At 39.4% G+C, this 23,488-nt stretch overlaps 2 protein-coding genes across 4 annotated transcripts in view; both read right to left on the reverse strand.

The window, feature by feature from the left end:
• The window catches only part of LOC127933578 (protein TMED8), a 3,391-nt gene extending 2,833 nt beyond the window's left edge, over positions 1-558 (reverse strand). Inside the window, exons 1-2 of one of the 2 annotated variants that reach the window (XM_052530644.1) lie at positions 407-558; positions 101-147 (exon numbers count right to left, since the gene is read on the reverse strand). The gene's annotated coding sequence lies outside the window, so the exon portion shown is untranslated. The remainder of the gene's footprint in view (positions 1-100; positions 148-406) is intronic. The other variant, XM_052530645.1, reaches the window with a different exon arrangement.
• Positions 559-4,378: 3,820 nt separating this feature from the next.
• Positions 4,379-22,654, reverse strand: LOC127933543 (tau-tubulin kinase 2). Of its 2 annotated transcripts, XM_052530586.1 has the most exons (16): positions 22,389-22,625; positions 16,395-16,545; positions 15,389-15,536; positions 13,690-13,763; positions 13,174-13,314; positions 12,858-12,962; positions 12,704-12,769; positions 12,508-12,600; positions 12,292-12,417; positions 12,043-12,200; positions 11,733-11,937; positions 11,431-11,642; positions 10,768-11,326; positions 9,372-9,695; positions 8,149-9,047; positions 4,379-7,712 (listed from the first exon to the last, which is right to left on the reverse strand). In XM_052530586.1, the coding sequence occupies exons 2-16, from the start codon at positions 16,461-16,463 to the stop codon at positions 7,268-7,270; spliced, it is 3,624 nt and encodes a 1,207-aa protein (XP_052386546.1). In that variant the 5' UTR covers positions 16,464-16,545; positions 22,389-22,625; the 3' UTR covers positions 4,379-7,267. The 2 variants fall into 2 exon arrangements, with proteins under 2 accessions (XP_052386546.1, XP_052386547.1); XM_052530587.1 differs by lacking the exon at positions 9,372-9,695 and having other exon boundaries at positions 22,389-22,654.
• Between the last annotated feature and the right edge of the window lie 834 nt (positions 22,655-23,488).

Here is a 23,488-nt window from a genome sequence, read left to right on the forward strand (position 1 = left end):
TACAGCCGCAAACACAAGAGACACAGAAACCATCATCAAATCCATCACGATCTGATCAGAGATTGAGTACAGATGCAGTTCAGCAGCTGAAGACTCTCACCTGACTCAGAGAAGTGGCTTTCAATCAACCTCGGTAAAAACAAACACCTGCAGGAAGAAATAAAACAAACCATACTTTCTTCTAATATTAAATATAAATAAGGCTGTTGGCCTCAATTGTGTGCGGTGTCGTCGTTAACTGACAAGTGAAGATCATACAAATCAGTTCTGACACGTCGAGTAACTAAAGTGTGAAATTCACCATCAAACCAGCAATCTCAGCAGAGGAGAAACACATCTGCATTCAACCCGTCAAACCCACACGCACTGTCCTGTTTTATAATATAATGTACACACAGACACGTACCTGAGGCGAGCGTGTGATGCTGTAGATGCAACAGTTTCAACTGACAGATAACGTTTGACGCCCAGGAAGTCCGCTAACTTGTAAATACGTTTTCTGAAGAGGCAAGTCTTTTCTGAATGGCTGCCAGACACCGTACGACTACATAATAAAAGTCCCGAGGAATAACACCACTCGAAAACAGTTTGGGAAGAAGCTATTTCGGTTTCGGTTTATGGAAAAATAGAAAAATTAGGATAACTGTCAACAAAGACATGACTGTGAAGTATACAGATAAAGATGCTGTTACAACAAATTAAGAAAGGTTTACACGCACAAGCACGCGCGCACACACGCGCACGCACGCACACAAACACACACACACACACACAGATTAGGGTTTGGGGTGAAGACTGGAGTAATAATGCAGAAAATTCACATTTGCATCACAGGAATAACAAACTTAAAAAAGATATATTAAAATGGTAAAATAAATTAAATAGAATATAATTAAATATAATTAAAATAGAACTAAATTGTAATAATATTCACACTATTGCTGTTTTACTGTGTACTTGATTAAATACATAAATGTACACATACAGTACTATTTAAAATGTGTATTAAAATAGTGAAATAAATTACAGATTAAAATAGGATTAAATTGTAATAATATTCACAATATTGATGTGTTTACTGTATTTGTGATTAAAATATAATATAATAAATATATACATATAGTTCTACAGGACCTTTGTGTATGTTACATTATTTATAAAATTATTAATTCATAGTATTCATCTGTCCTCCTTGATTTAATCTTTCCTGTCACTTCAGTATTTATACACATATTAAATTACTTTTCTTAAATAAACATATAACATATTAACATATAACAATAAAAACATATTCCTTTATCATACATTTATTGTTCTTACATAAAGTATTTGTATTGGTAGCATTAAAAAATTTTTGAGACCGTAATAGCATTTTTTTTTATTAGCAGCATATATCCTGTTATGTGTATTTAAATGGCTTGGCACATTCACATGTACTGGGAAACATTTCGAAGTCATTTGGCCACGTGTGAAAAAATCTGCAGAGGATAAAACACAAATATAGCACTGGGGCAGCTCAAAGGGATCCAGCTGACATGCTAACTCTTCCCCTGAGTTTAATTACTTATTTTAGACTTCACTTTACAAACACCTGCACAAAACAGATGAAAATGAACACAAAAATGTACACACTGAAACTTAAATGTTGCATGATTTAATTGCTGTGTCTCATTGAACTAACTGAACAAAATGATGTCCTATCCTCTGATAAGTTTGAAAATACATTATAATACATGACTGAAATGCAATCCTGCAAACCTTTATCTCCTGACACCAAATCAGTCTTTGAGTATTTCTGAAGAGTATTTCTGCCCATTGAGCCAGTCTAATGCTGTCGAAGTACCACTCAACATCCACGTTTGAATATTTCCTTGTGGGTCAGTGAAAGAAAAGATCAGGCCTTATGAAAATCCAGATTTATCTGTTATGGCACATTAGTTGTACAATGTAATATGTAAAACTGTCTGGTTTTAGTCTTAATAACACCAGACTCGGGAGGATTTTAATGATATATGAAGCATTAGAGTGGAACCTGCTCTTGAATGCATAATTACCATGAAAAGAGCTCGAATGGTCACATGCACGTAGACCCGCACACGTTCCTATAGTAACTGGCCTCCATGGATCCTCACGTTCACAGATAAGTCCAACCTGACACGGTGATCTGAGGACCATCACAACCCACTGCTGTGATTTTACTGTATGTATGATCAAATAAATGCAGCCTTAGCAAGCATAAGAGACTTCTAAATGCACTCAGAAGCAATTTTTATAAAAACTGTAGAACTGCATCTGGTTGCATCTTGCCCATGTAATTTGTAACCCTAATATTTAATAAGTGTCAAATGAAACATGATTCTCTTAGCAATTTTTTATTTTAAGGAATTCTTTATGTTACATTTTTTTTGCAACTTACTAGCTGCTTAAACTATTACAACTAAGCAGCTAGTTATAAATAAAAACATATTTTAGTTAATAGTTAATAGCTGACTGTGAGATTTATATAATAGCTGACTGCATAGATTATAACTGACAACTAAGGAAAATCCCAAATTCAGTATCTCAGAATATTTGAATATTGTGAAAAGGTTTAATATTGAAGACACCTGGTTCCACACTCTAATCAGTTAATTAACTCAAAACACCTGCAAAGGCCTTTAAATGGTCTCTCAGTCTAGTTCTGTAGGCTACACAATCATGGGGAAAGACTGCTGAATTGACAGTTGTCCAAAAGACAACAATTGACACCTTGCACAAGGAGGGCAAGACACAAAAGGTCATTGCAAAAGAGGCTGGCTGTTCACAGAGCTCTGTGTCCAAGCACATTAATAGAGAGGCGAAGGGAAGGAAAATATGTGGTATAAAAAAAGTGTACAAGCAATAGGGATAACTGCACCCTGGAGAGGATTGTCAAACAAAACCAAATCAAAAATGTGGGGGAGATTCACAAAGAGTGGACTGCAGCTGGAATCAGTGCTTCAAGAACCACTACACACAGACGTATACAAGACATGGGTTTCAGCTTCGCAGTCCTGGTGTCAATCCACTCTTGAACAACAGACAGCGTCAGAAGCGTCTCGCTTCAAAAAGGACTCGACTGCTGATGAGTGGTCCACAGTTATGTTCTCTGATGAAAGCAAATTTTGCATTTCCTTTGGAAATCAGGGATAGAGGATGACATGAGAGGCACACAATCCACGTTGCTTGAGGTCCAGTGTAAAGTTTCCACAGTCAGTGATGGTTTGCGGTGCCATGTCATCTGCTGGTGTTGGTCCACTGTGTTTTCTGAGGTCCAAGGTCAACACAGCCGTATACCAGGAAGTTTTAGTGCACTTCATGCTTCCTGCTGCTGACCAACTTTATGGATATGCAAATTTAATTTTCCAACAGGACTTGGCACCTGTAAACAGTGCTAGAGCTACCAGCACCTGGTGTAAGGACCATGGTCTTCCTGTTCTAAATTGGCCAGCAAACTCGCCTGACCTTAACCCCATAGAAAATCTACAGGGTATTGTGAAGAGGAAGATGTGATATGTCAGACCCAACAATGCAGAAGAGCTGAAGGCCACTATCAGAGCAACCTGGGCTCTCATAACACCTGAGCAGTGCCACAGACTGATCGACACCATGTCACGCCGCATTGCTGTAGTAAATCAGGCAAAAGGAGCCCCAACTAAGTATTGAGTGCTGTACATGCTCTTACTTTTCATGTTCATACTTTTTAGTTGGCAAACTTAGCTGTCAGTTATAATCATCAAAATTAAAAGAAATAAACATTTGAAATATCAGTCTGTGTGTGATGAATGAATATAATATACAAGTTTCACTTTTTAAATGCAACTAGTGAAATAAATCAACTTTTTGATGATATTCTAATTATATGACCAGCACCTGTGTGTGCATATATATATATATATATATAATTTATAATAAATTTTATATCTCATTTCATTATTTATTTTTTTACATTTAATAATTTCAATTGATTTACTCACTAACCTGACGTCTCAGGTCTTTTGGTTGAGATGTTGATGTGATGTGGCTTGAGGCAGCCATTCTCAGCACTCACTCACTTTCTTCCTTTTTTTTTTTTCTTTTTTATGTAATCAGGTCCGGTTTCTATGGTAACGGTTTCAAACGGTGAAGCTAGAATCAATAAAACATAACGCTCTGTGGGAGAACTTCACGTCAGGTTCTCAAAATAAAAGTCCCGAGGTTCTCACTTTAGAATTCAGAATTTAAAACTATTTTAGAGACATTTAATGTTCAGGGACCTCTGCTGGCATGCTGAATGAAACTTGTATTTATAGCAAGTTTATAAAAGTAAAATACAAAATAATTCTAACTGAAAATAAATAAATAAATAAATACAAAATAACACTGTACAAGGCATTTATGATACAAATAAAAACTAACACAAATAATTACAATAATGTACAATGTCCCACCCCATAACATTCTTTTGTACACTGTACATTTAACTTCACAATTGTAAGAAAAAAAATAATTCAAAATTATGCATGTAAAAATGATTTTCTTTACTCATACTGTAACATTATTGCTTGTCATTTTGTGACAATTAATAATAGAGCAGTAAGAGACATTCAGCCTTGGCATGGTTAGAGATGAATTGCAAACAGAGAAATCATACTACAGATCAACTTCCAGTCCATTGTTAAAACACTACTTGTGCTCAACGTGGAGATAAAAACCCATGAAACTTGAGAACCATCAAGCAATTGAACAGTCTGCTTCTGATGGGATAAAACCAGTATACTACATTGCATTTCACTAATCACTAATTACACTGAAAAACTAGGTTTTTGGCAACAATATTGAAATGAAACAGCATTTCACGGTGTCCTGGAAAATTCTGTCCGGTTTTCTTTGCAATTTAACATCGACCTGACAAACATAAAAAAAATGTTAATTTATGGTGAAATTTGCATGTTAATCTCCTTTGGCCAAAGGATTTATTGAAGTGATGATAGAAAACAGCTGTGTTTTAAGATGATTGAGCAAAATCTGACCCATTAACACCAAAATTACTGACTACATAATGCAAAGCTGTAATTGCAACTGTTTGCAATTGACTAAAGTGATGCTATCACAATAATAATAAATCTTGCTAGTAATGCCTTTTTTTCTGATCCTAATATAGTTTTTTTTTTTTTGGTGAGAAAAAAATAAATAATTGTATGATGCCATATGCTGATATCCCACATGCTCTGGTAAATCACCCTCATTCTCATAAATCCATATTAACCAGCTGAGGACTGAGTAAGTACACTCTGCAAGTGCTGATATAAAGTTAAAACATGGGTAGTGAGGTTAAGAGAACATATTTAAGACACAAACCAGAGGACAGACAGGAAAATAAACTTGAAGTCCCTATTTACAAGCTGACAGTAATGATCAAACTACCAACTCCAGGTTTATGAAAACTTGTAAGCGGGGTTTATTGTACATGGAAGCGTTTTGTTATTTTTCTGCAGCTCATGCAGAGTTTGCCTTGGGAAGTGGACGCTTTATCACAGCATTTTACAGGCGGAGAAGGAAGACGGCTTATTGTTCCCGCCTCTGAAGGGAATTATATGCATGCTTTCTATAAATATGTATTATTATTTTTGAATGAACTCTGAAACATGTAAAACTTTGATATGAGTGACAAATGACAAATAGCAGCCCACATGTGTTGAAGTTTAGTATGTAAAACTAATTCATTTTAGTTCAAATGGATATCATATGGCACAAGACATAATCAAACTACACGTTTAATCCGTGAATATTGGCCGCTGTATCAGTATCAGATCTCTTCACATAACATATGAGACAGTACAAGTATTGGCACTTTAAAAACTCTCGTTTTAACATTAAGTTGAGAGATTTTAACTTTTCTGTTAAGTATAACAGGCATAGATTAAATGAGGGCCTACAAATAACCAGTAAAAAAAAAAAAGGTATGACTTATATGACACTTTGTTCTGCTGGAAATGGTACATTGCTGTGGGACACCAGAGGCTCTACAGGAAAACAAAATTAACAAATAGTTAGTGACTCCAGATTCTGTAAACTTGAGGCCTGCCCTACATGTATATACTGTATATTCCAAAGCAAAACTTCTTTAGGCACATCAAAGTGCAAAAACACTTCCTTTTTTTTTTGTTGTTGATCGTTTCAGTGATCACCATTTCTTGCAAACTCAGTGATGTCAGAAACAGACTACGCAAGTACAAGCGCATTGTCCCATTGAACATAGCATAGTTCACCCAAAAACCCTTTACTCACCTTTATGCAGTTTCAAAACTGATAGAATACACTTTAAAATAAGGTTCCATTAGTTAATGTTAGTTCATGCATTAATTAACACGAACAATCAATAAACAATACATTTATTACTGTTAATGTTAGTGAATTAGTGAATAGTGAGTTATTCGTTGTTAGTTCATGCTAATTCACAGCCCATTAACTAATGTTAACAAGCACAACTTTTGATTTGAATAATGCATTAGTAAATGTCGAAATTTACATTAGCTAAAATTAATAAATGCTGGTGAAGGATTGTTCTTGCTTAGTTCATTAACTAAAGTAGTTAACTAACATTAACTAATGGAACTTTATTCTAAAGTGTTACCTTTTTTTTTCAGTTTTGGTTGCCACTGATTTCTAATGTGTGGACAAAAAACATTTCCGGACATTTTCTTGTATGTTCCACAGAAAGTTTCGGAAAACAACTTGAGGGTGGGTAAATGAATTTCAAATGCAACGACATGCAACCACAGCATTTCAGTTCACAGACTTGCGTACAGTGTTTCAGGCCATGTCTTAGTGCTGAACGTAGCCAAAGCACGAGCACAGAAAGGGTTAATGATGGCATGATCTATCAGTGTACCTGCCACTGCTCGAAGAGGGCTGCAATGCATCAAAGCCCAAATAAATAACATAATAAATACTGTAGTACAGCCTATCTTGATGCAAACTTCATGTAGTTCATGAATGTTTGAAAGAAATCAAACTATAAACTACTAAAGATCCAGCCAATCACCATCACGTATAACCTCCCATGTTCTGAAGGTGACTCTGGTGTTCCTCAAAGACAGCATTTAAAACTGATGGAAGGCTATTCAAAGGAGTCACAAAAGCTGCAGATGCGAGGAAATAAGAATCAAATATTTTTTAGCTATTGTAGAAATTGGGATCTTTGAAACCCAAAGGTCCCAATTTCACTCATACACTTCTTCTGTCAGTGTCTGAACTCTGTGGTTGACTATCTGCCCAGCTTGCTCGAGCACCTGACCTCACGGATGCCAGCTGTGCCCCGTTGGGTGTGTACAGTGACGGAGCGGGCCTGTCTCGCACAGCATCCTTCCTGTGTGTGAGGATGAGAGCGGCGCAGAGGAGGTGAGCCTGAGAAACTGGGAGGAGAATGGCTGCGGCCCAGACAGCCCCCACGGTGCTCGTGGCAGGACGGGGAAGAGCTGATGGAGCGCTGTAGTGAGGAGGAGCTGCGGGGGGAGGCGCTAGACCAGCGCTGGTGGAGGTGCTGAGCAGCGGTGGGACCCACGAACATATGTCTCGCGCCTAAGTGCTGGGGGGAGGAGCAGCTGGGGGGCGGGGAGCCACGGGGCGAGCTGATGTGCATTAGCTGGGCCAAACATGTCAGCAGATCTGAGCCACTGTTGCTGCCGGCAAAAATCCTGTACCGCCGGAGCCTGGGGGAGAAGTCAAATGAAGTCAAACTACGCTATAGCATGCAATTGATAAAGAAATAACAGATGGCCTGATAAACATCTACAATTATCAAAAATACCATAGCGACCACTCAAAACCACTGGAGGGTTGCTAGGCAGTAGACAAACATTGCTGGCCCAAAGTTCTTTGACGTAATTAAGAATTTGGTTCCCAATACTGGTCCTTGGAGAACCCCCAAAACAGCACGTTAGTTGTCTTCCTAATCAAACGCACCTGAATCAATTCATCAGCTCATTAGTAAAGACTCCAAGACCTGAAATGTGTGTATCAGGTAAATATCAGATATAAAAAACGTGCTCCAGGACCAGGGTTGGGAACCAATGGTCTAGGGTTAAAAATTCTGACAGAATCATGCATATACAATAAAAATATGTTGGCTATAGGTTGGATAACTACCTTCCATCTGCAGCGGAGCGGCTAGGAGGGTTTCCTGGTGGTGGACGGGGCACTAAGTGTGCAGTAATGGTTTCCGTGTTCGTTGTGGGGGTAACTGGGCGTGGTATCTTGCTCTTCCGTAAAAGTGGGCTGGAGGATGAGGACAGTGAGGCAGCATCATCCCCATGACGATCTGAACGAGAACCCAGAAGCGACTCTTCATCTTGAGAGTGTTCAGAAGAGGCAGAAGAAATCTGGTCCCTCTGCATAGCAGCCACAATGACACGCCTGTCAGAGGATAACGACGGGGAAGCAGAGGGTGAAAGTGGAAGGTGGTGAACCTTCCTCTGCAGCAACTTCTCTTTAGCAGATCCAGGTGGTGGATCCAGAAGGCTAGATGGTTCTAACACTGGGATACGGCTGTGCCGACGACTGGGGTCTTGTTTGGGAGCAGAGGCTGGAGAAGATGGGCCGTTTCTGGAAGGAGCATCTTCCTTTCCCTGCTCCAGAGTGTATTGGTTGGGCTCCATGGAGTGCTCAAGGATGGGAGGATCACTCTTAGGGTCATTTAGTTTAGGAGGTTGCTTGTTTCCATCTCTCTGTGCATCTAAAGGAGGTGTAAGACAGCCGTTCATCAGAACTGGGCTACGCGGAGAGGGAGGTGTGCGTGGAGACGGCACTAGGCTTGGCACTGGGCTTGAAGGTTTCTGAGGTCCATTCCCATTTAGCAAAGGATCCCCTTCAACATTAGATGGGCAGCTGGACTGGAAGGCAGCAGCATGCTCCTGTGGGGAGTTGATGTCGGCTGTGTTGTGTGGTGGATGCATCCCATTGTTACCATTTTCAATATCACGTCTCTCCAGTGGAACGCTGTCAGATGCAGATTGGGAGGACAGCACAGAGGGGCGCTGAGCTGTCAGCTGAGAGAAGAATAGAAAAAAATTAGCTATGCACTACAAAAATGTTCATGTCCTCAATGCCACCTGGGGGTCACAAATTCAGGTTCAGTCTTGATTCATGAATGCTTGCATTGGTAACCAAACATGCTTGCATGCAGATATAAACTGATCTTTAACAAACCACACACCACATCTTAATGTTAGTGAAAAGAGAATGTCTAAAAAAAGTTATAAAATCCTTTAAACATACAAAAAACAGGAAGCAGTAAGACTGGAGAGAAGACATGTTTGGTGGGTAGAGATGGCTGAAGGTATGGGAAGCACGGAATGGGAGAGCCTATTCACCTGCTGAAGCTGAGCGCGGGTGATTCGTATGACTGAGGGGAACTTGGAGTTTGCAGCAGTCGCTGGAATGGCAGGAAGTTTCCTGCGTCCAGGTGAATGGGCAGCACGGGGCTGGGAAGGTAGTGGCAGCCAGGCATGGCAAGAGGAAGTGGATGAGGAAGGGTGGTCTGCAGATTGGCTGCGCTGTATCCCAGGCGGGGCGCGCTGGTGGAGGGGGTCCGACAGGGTGGTCAGGAAGGTGAGCGGGCTAGGGGAGCGCAGGAGCAGGGGGCTGCACGTCCTTGCCACAAGCTCCTCAGGTTGGGATGCAGGAGAGGTGGGCAGCTAGAAAAGGAAAGTGGGGAACAGTGGAAGGGAGGTGAAGAGCTTTTAGTGTGGTGGATTAGGTGAGTCAGGGGAAGTGAATGGGTCGTGAAGAAGGAAAAAAATCAACTAAAAAGAGATTTAAATGTCCAGAAAGATGGTAGGAGGCAATTAAGGAATAAGAGGAAGCAGATGGTGACAGTATGCAGGCAGGCAGAATACAAATTCTGGAAAATTCACTGACATCTTCTAGAGACCTTGGCACTTAATCTTTCAGAGAGGCAGTAATGTGCTTGAATCTGCAACATCCTAATATATTAAGCCTGCTGTGTTGTTTTACAACACTTCTTCCACAATCAGTGTCCTGACCTGGGCTGTGAGGATACAAGAGCTAAGGTAACAGGATCAGCTGAGGTCAGACTACTGTAAACTTACATCCCAGACGGGAGGGTGAGCTGTCTGAAGCTCATTACTGTGGCTTACAGGTGAGCAGACCTCAGAGAGCAGCTTTATTCTGCTGACATGAGCGTGTGTAGCATACAAACTTATTTAGCCTTATTTACGACATCCAGAATAATAGAGCAGAAAGGATATTTTCCTGAGGGGTGTATAAGTGGAAATCACTAATTACTGTAATGTTTTTTTGCAGCTTACATACATGCATTTAATAAGCTAGTTTATCTAAATTATTGTCTTTTTTTGTTTTGTATTTGGTAGGTTAAGTGTTGCCCAGATCCTTGGCAAAATGTTGCCTCCTATTCAATTCCTGTCTGGCTTGCTCTTGATCACATTTGCAAGAGAAAAGCAGTTTAATATTCACCTCATCTAAATTTAGTGAGAAACTTGGTAGGGTTTCCACAGGGATTACTAAATGTTTGACAACTAGGAGTCACGGTCATGGTACCAATAATACCTACCAAAATGTGTCTTGATAAGCTAAAGTATTGCCAAGATAAAGCCTCACATTATGTTTGGCACATATTTGTAGCTGTTTTGAGCTTTTCTGAGTATGGGTCTAAAGATCATGTGACCAAATCTGAAATTGTCGACTATTTGTAGAAGTAATGAAAACAGTTTTCTGAGCCATAGTTACCTGTGTGAGTGCTCCTTCAGCCAGTGCCTCACCAGGGCTGGTGGGGGTAACAGGAGTTCCACCAGCAGCAGGGAATACACTGAGCTCCATCCGATCCATCCTTTGTGGGCCCTGGACCGTGTGAGGTATGTGGGTGTCTCCTTGTACAGGACTAGGAGTGGATTCTTTATCCGGAGATTCATCCATTGGCTGCAAAACTTCTGGCTCCTCATCACACTCATCTGATGGGCTACTCGTGAGTTTAGCCTCAGGACCAGGGCTACGTCCTGCCGCCTCTTTGAAGTCCTGCAGGTCAGAGCCCTTCTCTACCATCACCCAATCACGCAACTCAACATCTTGTAGACCTGAGCTCAGGTTTAGAGCCACAAAGCCACTGTTAGCTGCATCATCGCCCTGCTCAGGAGATCCCTGTGAAGCAAGCTTGGGCGAGACACCGCCAGAGCGCAATCCCTCATCACAGTGCCAAACACGCTCTGTGTGACATCCGTTCATCATAGCCATGCCAGTGACACCGTCAGCTTCCCGTCCCTGTGCTGTACCAGGTGGCTGCTTGCCAGAACTGGTCACAGAAACCCAAAAGAAGTCTTCAGAACATACTCACAAATAGCTTATTGCTCAATATTTGAAAAAAGAAAACGCAATTTTGATTGTAGAGAGACTTACCAGGCTTCTACAAAATGCTCAGTGTTGGGTTTGGGCTCCAAAGTTAGTCTCTTCTCCAGTTCAAAGCTATGGATGTTGCGCAGTTTACGCAAAAGAGGAGTGTCTCTATCTGATGGCACCATGTCTAACCGGACTCGCACTGGAGAACCAATGCTAGGCCCTGCATGGGGGCTCTGATTGCCTTGGTTGCTATGTTCATCCTCTGTTCCCATCTAGAAGGGAAGGACAACAGAATATGAAACATCAAAGAACAGACAAAGATGTCTAGGATTGATTTCGGTTCATGGTACACATTCTGGTACCTTCCAGACAGCGGGACAGATTTGGTTCCGGTTGCGGTCCAGGCCCTCCCAGACATCAGTCTCCTGGTTCCTAAAGGGAAAGCTTGGAGATCCAGGCAGGTGCTCGGGCCGAGCATTGTCCCCATCACTGAGATGCTCATCTTGCAGAACTTCGTCCGTGTTCTCCTTCAGAAGATCTCCAGGCAGCTGTGAGGCATTCACCACGCTGGAAGAAAACAGAAGCACCTCTTCATGATGACACAACTACTGAGAAAATGCAAATGTTTAAGAGAGTTCAACCAAATGGAAGTAAAGCAGCCACAGGACTTACCCCATCTGAGCTGGTGTGAGGCGCGTATGGTGCTGTGGCGTGTTTGCAGTGGCGGAAATTGTCAGTGGGCTATCTGAGCTCATCCTTTCCCAATCATACGGGTCATTTTCCACTACGTTATAGGTTCTCATGCTATTCTCAAAAACGGTCCTCAGTAGCTAGAGTGGAGAGATCATTTTCAAGTAAGATTGACCAATAACTGCTAGATATGCTCTATTAAACTGATCTATTAAAGTATCAAATGTTTACCTGGTAGTCAGGTTTGGTAAAGTAGTCCAAATTGCTGGTGTGGTCCAGAAAGACACTGAATTCTGTCGGCAGGTGTTTCAACATGAGCCGATGATCGTACTTCTCTTTTAATTTCCCCACTTGGTCCTAATGCACAAACACAGAAATATCATCATCACTTCCCAACAAACAGGAAAATGCTTTTCATGGCACTTCTTCCTCGTGCCTGAGCGGCACCTTGTCTTTTATTTTCCTCCAGGGGAGCTGCCCAACCAAGAACTCCACCAGCATGTAGAACAAAGACCACAGATCATCATGTCTTCCCATTTCCTGTGAGAGAAAAACCAAAACAAATCTGATCAGACCAGAAATGACCACAGTATAAGAAGCTGAAACCAAACAGGAACAAGAGAGCGAACGGGGGGATTGTTACCTTGTTCTTGTGGGCGTTGACTGAGGCGTATCGTACTGTACCCCTAAACCCTGCAACAGGACGGGGCTAAGAGAGAAGAGAATGTTACAGTACAAAACTGTATAAAACCCAGTGACAAATAAACTCACAAACTGAAATGACTATTGATACTGACCGGTCTGACTTCTTGGGAGGAGTTTGTAAATTGGCGCGCCAAACCAAAATCTAACATGTAGCAAGTTCGACATGTGCTAGGAAATCGGCCCATGGCAAAGTTGGACTGAAAAGAGTGTGAACAAGACACTCGTTTAAATAAGGTTGCAATATTTTGAGTAAAAAGTAAGCATCCTATTGTTATACTAAGTGTACTACTTAAGTATAATGCTATTTATTTACAACACAGACATACTATATTGTATATATTTTCTAATCACTACAATCTGTATTGTTAACTGTTGTTGGGGGCAGTTAAAAGAGTTTAAACTTCTTACCGGTTTGATGTCACGGTGTAAAAAGCCCACTGAGTGGATGCTCTCAATGGCCTCCAGTATCTGCAGACCCAGTCTGAGTGTGGTGCTGACTGTGAAAGTGCCACGGTTCATGCTCCTCCTCAGATCCGCTAAATTACGGCCCTGCAAAAGCCGAAAAGGCAAATCAAAAGGTTACTCGTTTTGGCTGCAAATATTTAATTGAAAAACAGGTCTAACATAAAGTAATAAATAAATGCACACAGACTGTAAATCCTAGTCATCATATTCATATATAAATTGCAACAAACAAAACCACAAATCTACACCTTATTTGTATAATTAAGTTAATTGTAGGTAAATGATAGATTTACAGATAACTTTCTTTTAATAGGTCACAGTTGTTACCATTATTACTGTCTTTATAGCTTTCAGTGTACATAACTGCACTCTCATATTAAATTTACATATTAGGCATGTAAAATCATCACCACTAATGAACTGTAATATTCAGCACATAACCTGTCAATCAGACCTCACCTGAAGCTCCATGACAACATAGTTAAAGCGATCGTTGCGGCCACATCCAACAAACCGACAGACGTGATCCTTTCCTGCAACCGAGAGACAACACTTTTATTAGATTTATATCATTGTATCTCATTTCACATGTCGTTTGCATATGAACTCTTAAATGTATAATAGCAGAAATAGCCTTAAAAAAATGTAATCTAAAGATCAAAGAGAAGGTGGACATGAAATGGAGACAAAACAAATGGACTTCAAAAAGCTATAAAAGTTATGATTATGACCACTTCACAAGACAGTTTTTAAGTATTCTGTGTCTTTTTCTGTCCGTGTGCTCCACTACTCCTCCTAACGGAGATCCGTCCAGAGGAGGGGGTGTTTGGATTTAGTCAGCTCTCTTGGGACACTCTCTGTCCGCAGGAGCAGATCAGACCGGCTTCAGCCATATTCTACTCTGATCTACTCCTGCCTTCTGCCTGACACACCCTACAGACCCCCGCAAGACCCTCTCTTCCTCATATAGCTCTTCCATAGTCTCCAGTCCTCTATAATTTTGATTATTCTGAGTGTGATGCTCATTTTCATTATTTACACAGTATTCTCATACAGAATTATGCGAGTAATGACATAGCTATGTATGAAAAACACCAGGCTACTGTACTTTTTAGCTAGTGTCCAGAAGATTTGCATTTATTATGTGTGCATCGCTCTGTTTTATTTACGCCTCTTCTAATGGGGTGAGGGGCAACAAGTAGATAGAGAGATCTCCAGTTACAAGCCGTTCCCTCAGGGAGAGATCAAACCACTCTATCCTATCATACAGCCATATTACAGCCAACATGATACAAGTACATTGATTTTTTTTTTCATAAGCAGAGAGAGAGGTTGAGGATATAATGACAGAGGACTGTAAAGGGAGGGAAAGATGATAACGATGGATTCACTGCTGGGCTCTGCTATTTGATTAGATTGATTTGATTCTTTGCCCAGAGGAAAAGAAGACATGGTTTGATTTCAAGTTTGGCTCCTGATCCTTACAATGAGAAGAGCTGCTTTACAATTCATTGTTTTCTCAAATTGAAACTATTAAGATTTCCTCTTTGAATCGCATAAATCAGGGCTGCATTTATTTGGTGCAAAACATTGCGAATTTCAATTAAGGAGAATTGTGTTAAACTTGAACATAGAAATGTATACTATATACAAACATGAAAACAAAAGAATTTAACAAAAAACAAAGAAGTGACAAGATACACTACCGTTCAAAAGTTTGGGGTCAGTCCAATTTTTTTTTTTTTTGCATTTAATTCTGTAGCATATTTATTTGATCGTATAAAGAGTAATATTTGTGAAGCATTATTACAATTTAAAATTGTTTTCTATTTTATTATATTTTTAAATGTAATTTAATCCTGTGATGACAAAGTTTAATTTTCAGCAGCTCACTCCAGTTTCCAGTGTCACATGATCCTTATAATATGCTGATTTGGTACCTTATGAAACTTATTTATTCTTCTTATTAATATTGAAAACGCTGTGCTACTGCTTAATATTAGAATAATTTTGTGAAACCAGTCTTTTTTATATTAAAAATATGAAAGTGTATGGTATTGTATTTGAAAGTTTCAAAAATAGAAAATGTAGGAATTAATTTAAGTATGCCATTTGTGTATTTCTAAGTCACATTTATGTCCTCTGCTTAACAACGTGCCTTGCAGTTTCTTCAGCACCGCCACCTCCATCTTCAGAACCTGTTTGGGTTGCTGAGCGGACTCTGCTTTCAGAGCCACACAGATGCGGTTTATCGGGTCCAGAGCCTCGTAGATCTCGCCAAAGCCACCACCGCCAATCTTCTTCACCTGAGGTCAAACGCAAAGACCAGAGTGATATCACCATATACGGTTTCAATTTGAAGATCATAGATTATTAATCACAATAATTACTAGTAATTTAATCATTTCAAAATGTAATTGAATTCTTAATCCACTGTTCCTCATCCTGATCCAAATCCCAAACATATCAAAAAATGCACCTCAGTCACAGACTAAAATGCTACATTTGGCTGTTTTGGTGTAAAATACATTAAGTAAGGGCAAAAAAGAAAATCATTTTTATTTTGTACAGCACTTATACTAGATTTAATGCAAACCAAGAAAATGCTGAATTGTTAAAATAATGTCCTCTGCAATAGCATCACAGCATATTCTGCACAGCAGTCGGATAAAATTTTCAATATTTAGCTATTTATTTCTCTTGGCATCACATGTCCCTTTGTTCAACAATTTCTTCTGCCCTCTTGTGTCACTTCGTTCTCCCCTCAGATCTCCCTGCACAGTGACAAGGTTTTCACTGGGGGTTATACCGGGTCAGCAGTGGGCTTATACAACATGTTTCGTCAGAGGAAGCCACGTGTTACTGATCAGTGCCCTTTAGGAGCCGGTCACAGAGGAACACACACTGCACCACGAGATCACAGTCAGGAGTGAGTCACAACCGCCACCATCTGAACAGCTACTGAAAACGGTCTCATGATAGGAAAACATAGTATCACATAATTTCAAGAGAGCAGATTGAAATACTTTTTTTCAACTTCCAGATTTTCATTTTTGTGAGCCACTATCTCTTTAAGAACTGTCTAAATCAATAACGAGACTGTCTGGCTATTTAACAAGCCAAGCACTACACTGATGAGCATTAGATAAAACCTGCAGACTTACTACTTTCCATCGGTCCTTCACCACAATGCCTGCTGACAGGATGTCTGTCTGCTCCTGCCCTGCGCTCATCCTGTCTGTGGTCTGCTCCAAGCTTGTCCCCTAACGCCAGCGACAGGGGTCTGGGACTGGCATTGGAGCCGTGTGGTGCCCTCTGCACCCAGAGAAGAAAAGAAGATTGTTTGAGTATTGCTTGTTGTACTGTGACAGCATTTACAATGCACAATCAGTGGTTTCACAGTCAGGAAGCAAAACTGTGGAGCAAAAATTTAATATTTGATTAAGTTGGATGTCCTTGTGCCTGGAATTTAAAAAATACAGCAAATAAAAGGAAAATATCTGTTAACATTTTAAGTATTGAAGAAAAAAAAAAAATCTAATCAAATATTTGATGTAGATTTCAAACAAATTTTCTTCGAGGGGTTTTACTTTAGGACATTGCACGCATATATGGATGACTTGAGAGTGTCAAAATAAAGGTGCATCTTAAAAATATATACTGATTTTTAAAACACTGCATGGACACATAATACCATCAATTGGTCGTTGTATAAATGGATATCGATGTTACAGCCCTCGTCTCCATGTGGTGGAAAAATCTGATATCATGGCGAAGAATTCAACATTTGTTTAAATTAAAAAGGGAATGAATTGATACAAAGCAGCCAAGATTTAACTAAAACAAGAGAATTACTTTTTCGCACTCACATGACAGGGAAGTCCTAAGAGGCCATGGATTATTAATATTTTTCTTTCTTGGTTTTTTGTGATCATGACTTAAAGGGACACTGAGTAGGAATTACTCACATCTAGTGGTGAAATTGTATTTTGCATTCAAACTAATTTTGCTCTCCAGCGCCTCGCTTTTTCAAATGCGCGTTGCATCTACGGTAGGCGATATGTACCAAAATCTTTGACAGGATGTCTTCTAATAGCACTTCGTCGAGTTTTCCTTCAGGTGAACAGGTGTGCTATTTCAAACAAACTGCAACATGACAACTAACAAACGAATGTTACAGTATGAATTACTGACTGTGGAAAACATGAAATATTGTAATCAGTAGATATGTCTAATTTATTCGTTATATCTTCTGAATTATATGCATTGTTAGATATAAAAAAAAATATTATAATATAGACTGTAACACTGTTTTGGCGACGATGTTTTCTTCTCCTGTGGCGCGGCATATGTATGGTCCATAATAAGAATGCAATCCAGACTTTTAAACTTGCCAGTGCAGTTTCAAGCGCCTCTCACTGCTCTGCACCTGTGTTTCTGGCTCTGACCGAAAACGCGCTGTGGAAACGCGTTGGCTTAGTACTTTTTGTCCCTCTCTGCTATTATAGTTTTGCAAGATGGCGGAACTACATGGAAGCCTCCGTCAACCTACCCGTCCCATGTATATAAAGATAATAAATTCTTCATTTACAAGGATTAGTTTAAACATTGGCATAGGTATTTGTACACCATTGAGGGCATGTTTATGAATAAAAATATTGATTTTAGATAATAAAATACCTAAAAAGTTACTTATTGTCCCTTTAAAGCTGCGCTAGGTAACTTTTGATGCTCTAGGCGGTTAATAAACAGAACTGCTTGCGTCTTGCGGAAGAACATTGTAGCCGGAGCTACTTCTCTCTGTTTATGTCTATGAAGAATCACAAAGGTACTGGGTTACTCCACCGCGGTATCCCCGAAGCAATCTAAAATAGTCTGAATATAAACACTTATTATAGGTGCACCCTAGTGATTCAGGACAAGCTAAAAACACGGTTTGAAAATGGATTCATGGTGTACTCGCTTATTATATACATTTTTCTACATTTTTAACACAAACAAAGTTACGGACCGCAGCTCTGATTGGTTGTTTTTTACCGGGAGCGCATGACTTTCTGCAAATGGCAATAGGACCACTGGGAGGAGCCAGAGGAGCTTGATTTTTTCACAGATTATCTGTCTCATATTCTACTGTCAGGACATAATGACAGGTTTAACAAATATTTAAAAATATTTTTTTACAAAAGTTCCCTACAGCACCTTTAAGGCCCTGATACACATCATACGAAGTTCGTTCTTCATTTCGTGGCAATAAAAAGTTCCAAAAGGGGGAGCAACGTTGTACTATTAACGAACTTTTCAACTTTTGCTACTTGCTACCTTATATCTTTTAAGGGTGGCCTTTAAAGGGTTAGTGCACCCAAAAAAGAAAATTAGGCTGTGTTTTACTCACCCCAGAGGTATCCTAGGTGTATATGACTTTCTACTTTCAAACTAATCTAGTCGGAGTTATATAAAAAAATTGTCTTTGATCTTTCAAGCTGTATCATTGCAGTGAAATACAGCGGAGAGATCAAAACAAAACAACGGTTACAAATTAGATGGACAAAACGAGGATTTGTAAATAAGAATGTTTGAGGATTTGCCAAGAGGAGAGGCTTTGCTAAAGTAAGGAAACTTTGCTTCTTTTGATCTTGTAAACAAATGTTGGTTTTCACGAGACTCGTGAAGTTGCATCCTTTTTTTATGGAAGGACACTTTTTATTTCAGGTCTTTTGGACTGAAGCACTGCAACACCCGCTGACTAGAGGTGGACCGATATTTGTCATTTTTTCATATATCGGCATCGGCCGATATCCGTGTTTAGTAGCGCTGATTTAAAGTCAGGCACGTCGGCGGGCAGCCCAGTGTTATTGGTGCGGTGGAAAGTGCTCCTGCCACATGTGATGGACCCCAAGCCAAAACTTTTGGAATATTCAACAACAGTCCTGGGAGATAAAGGTAGTCAGAGAATCTCACTCTGTAAATGGAGAAGTTGGCAGCTCTCACAAACACTAGGGCTCCGTTACTCCGCCCTGCTCAAAGACAGCACCGCTGTCCTGGAGCTGCGCACAACCGTGAATGACATTTGTTTGGAAGCATGGTTTTGATACAGACAATAACCAGGTTTCCATCCAACTCATTTGCATTTAGGGATGTCAATATTCGATAATTTCCAAGATCGATCGTCGTTTAAATTAACGATCAATTAATAACCTTAATGCTGCAAAATGCATCTGCAGCGGTATTATTATTATGTGCAAAAGCCACTTGGAAAAAAAGCTTTCTCACCCGAATTAAAGGGGTTTTAGTCTCAATAAAATTCTAGTAGCAGGACTGTTAAATTAATAGATGTGATTATGAAAACATAATTGCAATGTTTTCAAATAACACTAGTATTAAAAATAATATTATCCCAAACATAACTGTGGTGTTTGTGGCTGTGCTGCGCTGTCAGTGAACCGCTTTTTTTCACATCAAACATTTTATGCCAGTAATATGACCAATACTTTTTTGTTTGATCCTGTTTTGAAAAATGTTCAATTTTGAATTTTTGCGTTCCTTTAGCCCTATTTGTTTTAGAAAACCTGGCATTTACAGAGCATTAGATCGTGACAGTGCATGAGTGCGTGCATACGAGGACGAGCGAGCGCAGGTTTTTACTAGATGTTTTTGGAGGTTATTGCTCAGGTCTCGTTCTGCACATATCCAAATGTTTCCATATTCGCAATGTATCTGAATGTTAAACTAAAATATTTGTTATTTATTTAATGTAAACTAGACGGAAAAGATCATCCTCTTCACATGAGCAAAAACGTCCTTGGCATAACAGCAGAGTGGACGGGTATACTACGGTCTATTTAAACTGACCAGTGTAACCTTGAACAGTGTAAATGAACAGACTGCGATGTAAGTTTGAAATTAGAATGAACTTTAGATGTTCTGTGTCATTTATACCAAACACAAATGTTGCTAGTTGCTAGTGTGTTTGCAGCACTACTGTTATTTATTTTTTATATATTTATTTTTTATATGTTTCAGTTTAATTGATTTTTATTTCTAAAATTGTATTTATTTAAATGTATATTTAAGTTTACATTTATGTTCCAACAAACTTTAAAAATTCTACTTGATAAATGCTCTGAAACTTTTTATGTAAATGATTGACTTATCATATTTTACCCATTTTATATATTTAATACTTGGTCAGTTTATTGATTTGTTTGGTTAACTTTGGATACATCTTTTATTTTAATACCGTGCAGTGCACAAAATTACGATTCTAGAGATGGTTCAAGTCAGTGCTCAATAAATGATGATAAGTTTAGAAATGTTGTGCATCCACTTATTATTAGTGTGACATTTTAGCATGAAAATGAAGGAGAAAACTTCAAGATATCGGCCCTAAAAATCGGCAGCATAGGTTCTTTTTTAATATAATTAAGAGAGAACATTCCCAGAACGTTCCCTTCAGGTTATTTTAAGGTTTTATAACCTAGAAAGAATGACACCAGAACGTTCTCTGCAGATTATTTTTAGATGTCATAACCATGTAAACTAATTAAAACTTTGCAGAGTTTTCTGAATTAGATTATTCTAATTAAATGTTTTTTTTATTCATAAACAAATTATATTTTGCAGAATTTCATGTCTGAACTAAGCTTTTAATAAAGTGTAGACATTAAAGCAGTCAAATCACATTATAATGATCATATGAACCCAATTTTATAGCTGAAATTAAGCCAAGGTTAAGCGTATCATAAACTCCATGGTTTGTTTCTATCTTTCTTCACTGTTCACTGTTATTTTCATCTTGGAGTCCAATCACCTTTGTTTTCGGCTTCCCAGGGACACTGTACTTAGAGATCAATGGTTACAATTTATGTTTAACTCAGTTTCAGAATATTATAATCCACATGTAAAACTATGTGCAGCACATTTTGCCGAGGACAGCTTCCTCAATCTCAATCAGTTTAATGCCGGATTCACACAAAGATTATTCTTGAAAGATGGAGCAGTTCCCTCTTTGTCTGGAGAAGGTACATGATGTCGTGTACTACATGATGGGACACAGGAATGCTGGATGGGAATATCAGAGTAAAGAGGTTAGGTGAACGTTCTGGGAGCCTTCAGAGAACTTTCTGGGAACCTTTTAGGAACCTAGGAACTAGGACCCTGTTGGCTAGCCAGGAAAGTTTGCTTAATGTAAATAGAATGTTCTGGGAATGTTCCCACAATGTTCCAGAAAATTATTGGATTTTTCCTGTGAAATTTTTGCAGAACAAAAGTAAATACTACCGCACCTTTGGTTTGTATATTTTCTCTCTTTCAGTGAAAATAGTTCCAAAAAGAAGCACGAGCTTCAAGCTTTGCATGTCAACACAGTCTGGAACAACACATGTGAGTGGATTTCCATTCCCGCATTGTAAACACATGTAATCACCTTGTTAGGATTCCACTCCTGGTTTTCCATCACACACACTCATTTATATGTGCTGGAACTCAAATAATACAAGCAGAGACATCAAACACAACAGTGTCACATCCTAGTGACACATTAGTGCACTCTTGAGACAATCAAACTGGAGGACTGTGTTAGACTGTAACTTAGTTTCTTTGGATAAAAAAAATGTCAGGCAAATGTAAATGTAAAGACATGATATCATTGACCTTTCCTTCCTTTAAAGAGCTTAGTGATTGACATCTGTCATTTTAACATGTTCACACGTCTAAATACTAAAAGACTGATCTGTGAAACTAATGTAACGTTACTAGAGGTGTGCAGAGGTGCTAAAGAAAAACAAAACAAAACCCTGTGTAACGTGACACTGAGCGTTTGCGTGTCTTTAATGAGCGTTTGCGTGTCCCGATAATTACAGCAGTTACTTTCGACAAATGCTGCTTTCTATTCCGACGACTTTAACTTCTTAATAAACCCATCAGACCGGTGTCTGTCGTGTTCTGGTCAGGTTTAATGACTGCAGCGGGCCGCTGTTGAAATGAGATCCGCGCAGCTCGATGTGTTGCGTTGCTACAATAAACACAGACAACACATTCACACACATATTACATCTGGTTCATTCCGGTACGTGGCTATGACCTTGGAAACAGTCATATAACTGCATTAATATCACTGACGGTATGTCACAGAGCCGTGTGTCCGTTTCCATGTTACTCACCTCTATCCCGTTCCTCACAGAGCCGGGTGTGGTTTATAATTCTCACAGAATGCGCTTGAAAATCATGTCGAAGACGTCAAATGGTTTAACGTTATATATGCGTAATGTTCATCCATGAGGACGGCGGGTGATATCCTTGTTTCTCTTTTCTAAACGTCGCTTTATTGTCGCGGCTCCTTCAGCATCTCTGCAGAATGGATTCGTGACGCACGTCTCATCTGATCCATCTGCTTGCATGCGCGCTCGTTCGCGACGCTATCGCCCTTCGCAACAGCAAGCGCGCGAACTGGCATTCCATTCTGCGAGTGCACGTGGATTCTCAGGGCGCGTCCTCGAGAACTGCTCAAATCTGGGAGGAAGGTGCCCTCTTCCGTTGAGACCCGGGACAGTAATATTCGCCTCTTGTTTAGTTTCGGTCTTCTTCTAAAAGCATTCAATAATATATCCTCCTGAGAACAACAACAACAAAAAAAAAGGTTCGTGATTTTTTCTTAAATTATGTCATTTACATTGGTTTGAGCATAAGAAACAAATGGAGAGGAAACATTTTTGAAAATATATATTTTATCCATATTTTATTGTATGTCATTTGCAGAGGACACCAGAACTAGCTGTGAAAAAAATAACAATAAAAAAGTAAAGGATAAACAAATAAATAGACTTGAAAAAAATTAACAAAACAAACAAAAAAACCCTTGTATAGGCAAAAACAATGTTGTATTTTTTCATTCACCAATCAGTATTTAGGTTTAACGCTATTTTTTAACCAAACTTTGTACAAAGATGATTCTCAACCATGATATTATTAATATTTTAATTTATGCAATATGTGTGTATAAAATGTCCATAAATTGGTATTCACATTTTATACTATGTCAGCGAGGATGCGGTGCGCCAGGTCTTCCGGAATCAGAAAAGGAAAAAAGCACCAGGTCCAGATTGTGTTACACCAGCCTGTCTAAAATCCTGTGCTGACCAGCTGGCCCCCATCTTCACACAGATCTTCAACAGATCGCTGGAGCTGTGCGAAGTCCCTTCATGCCTCAAACGCTCCAGCATCATCCCCATCCCTAAGAAACCCAAAATTACAGGACTAAATG

The sequence above is a fragment of the Carassius gibelio genome, chromosome A17, assembly GCF_023724105.1.
Source record: "Carassius gibelio isolate Cgi1373 ecotype wild population from Czech Republic chromosome A17, carGib1.2-hapl.c, whole genome shotgun sequence".
NCBI classification, from domain to species: Eukaryota; Metazoa; Chordata; class Actinopteri; order Cypriniformes; family Cyprinidae; genus Carassius; species Carassius gibelio.

What these genes read in the sequence shown, in the direction of transcription:
- LOC127933543 (XM_052530586.1), bottom strand. Translation starts at nt 16,463, where the DNA reads ATGAGCGCAGGGCAGGAGCAGACAGACATCCTGTCAGCAGGCATTGTG. An exon ending in TCAACGCCCACAAGAACAAG is followed by an intron (nt 12,601 to 12,703) that starts GTAACAATCCCC and finishes TTTCTCTCACAG; the next exon opens with GAAATGGGAAGACATGATGA. An exon ending in CGCTCCGCTGCAGATGGAAG is followed by an intron (nt 7,713 to 8,148) that starts GTAGTTATCCAA and finishes CTTCTCCCCCAG; the next exon opens with GCTCCGGCGGTACAGGATTT.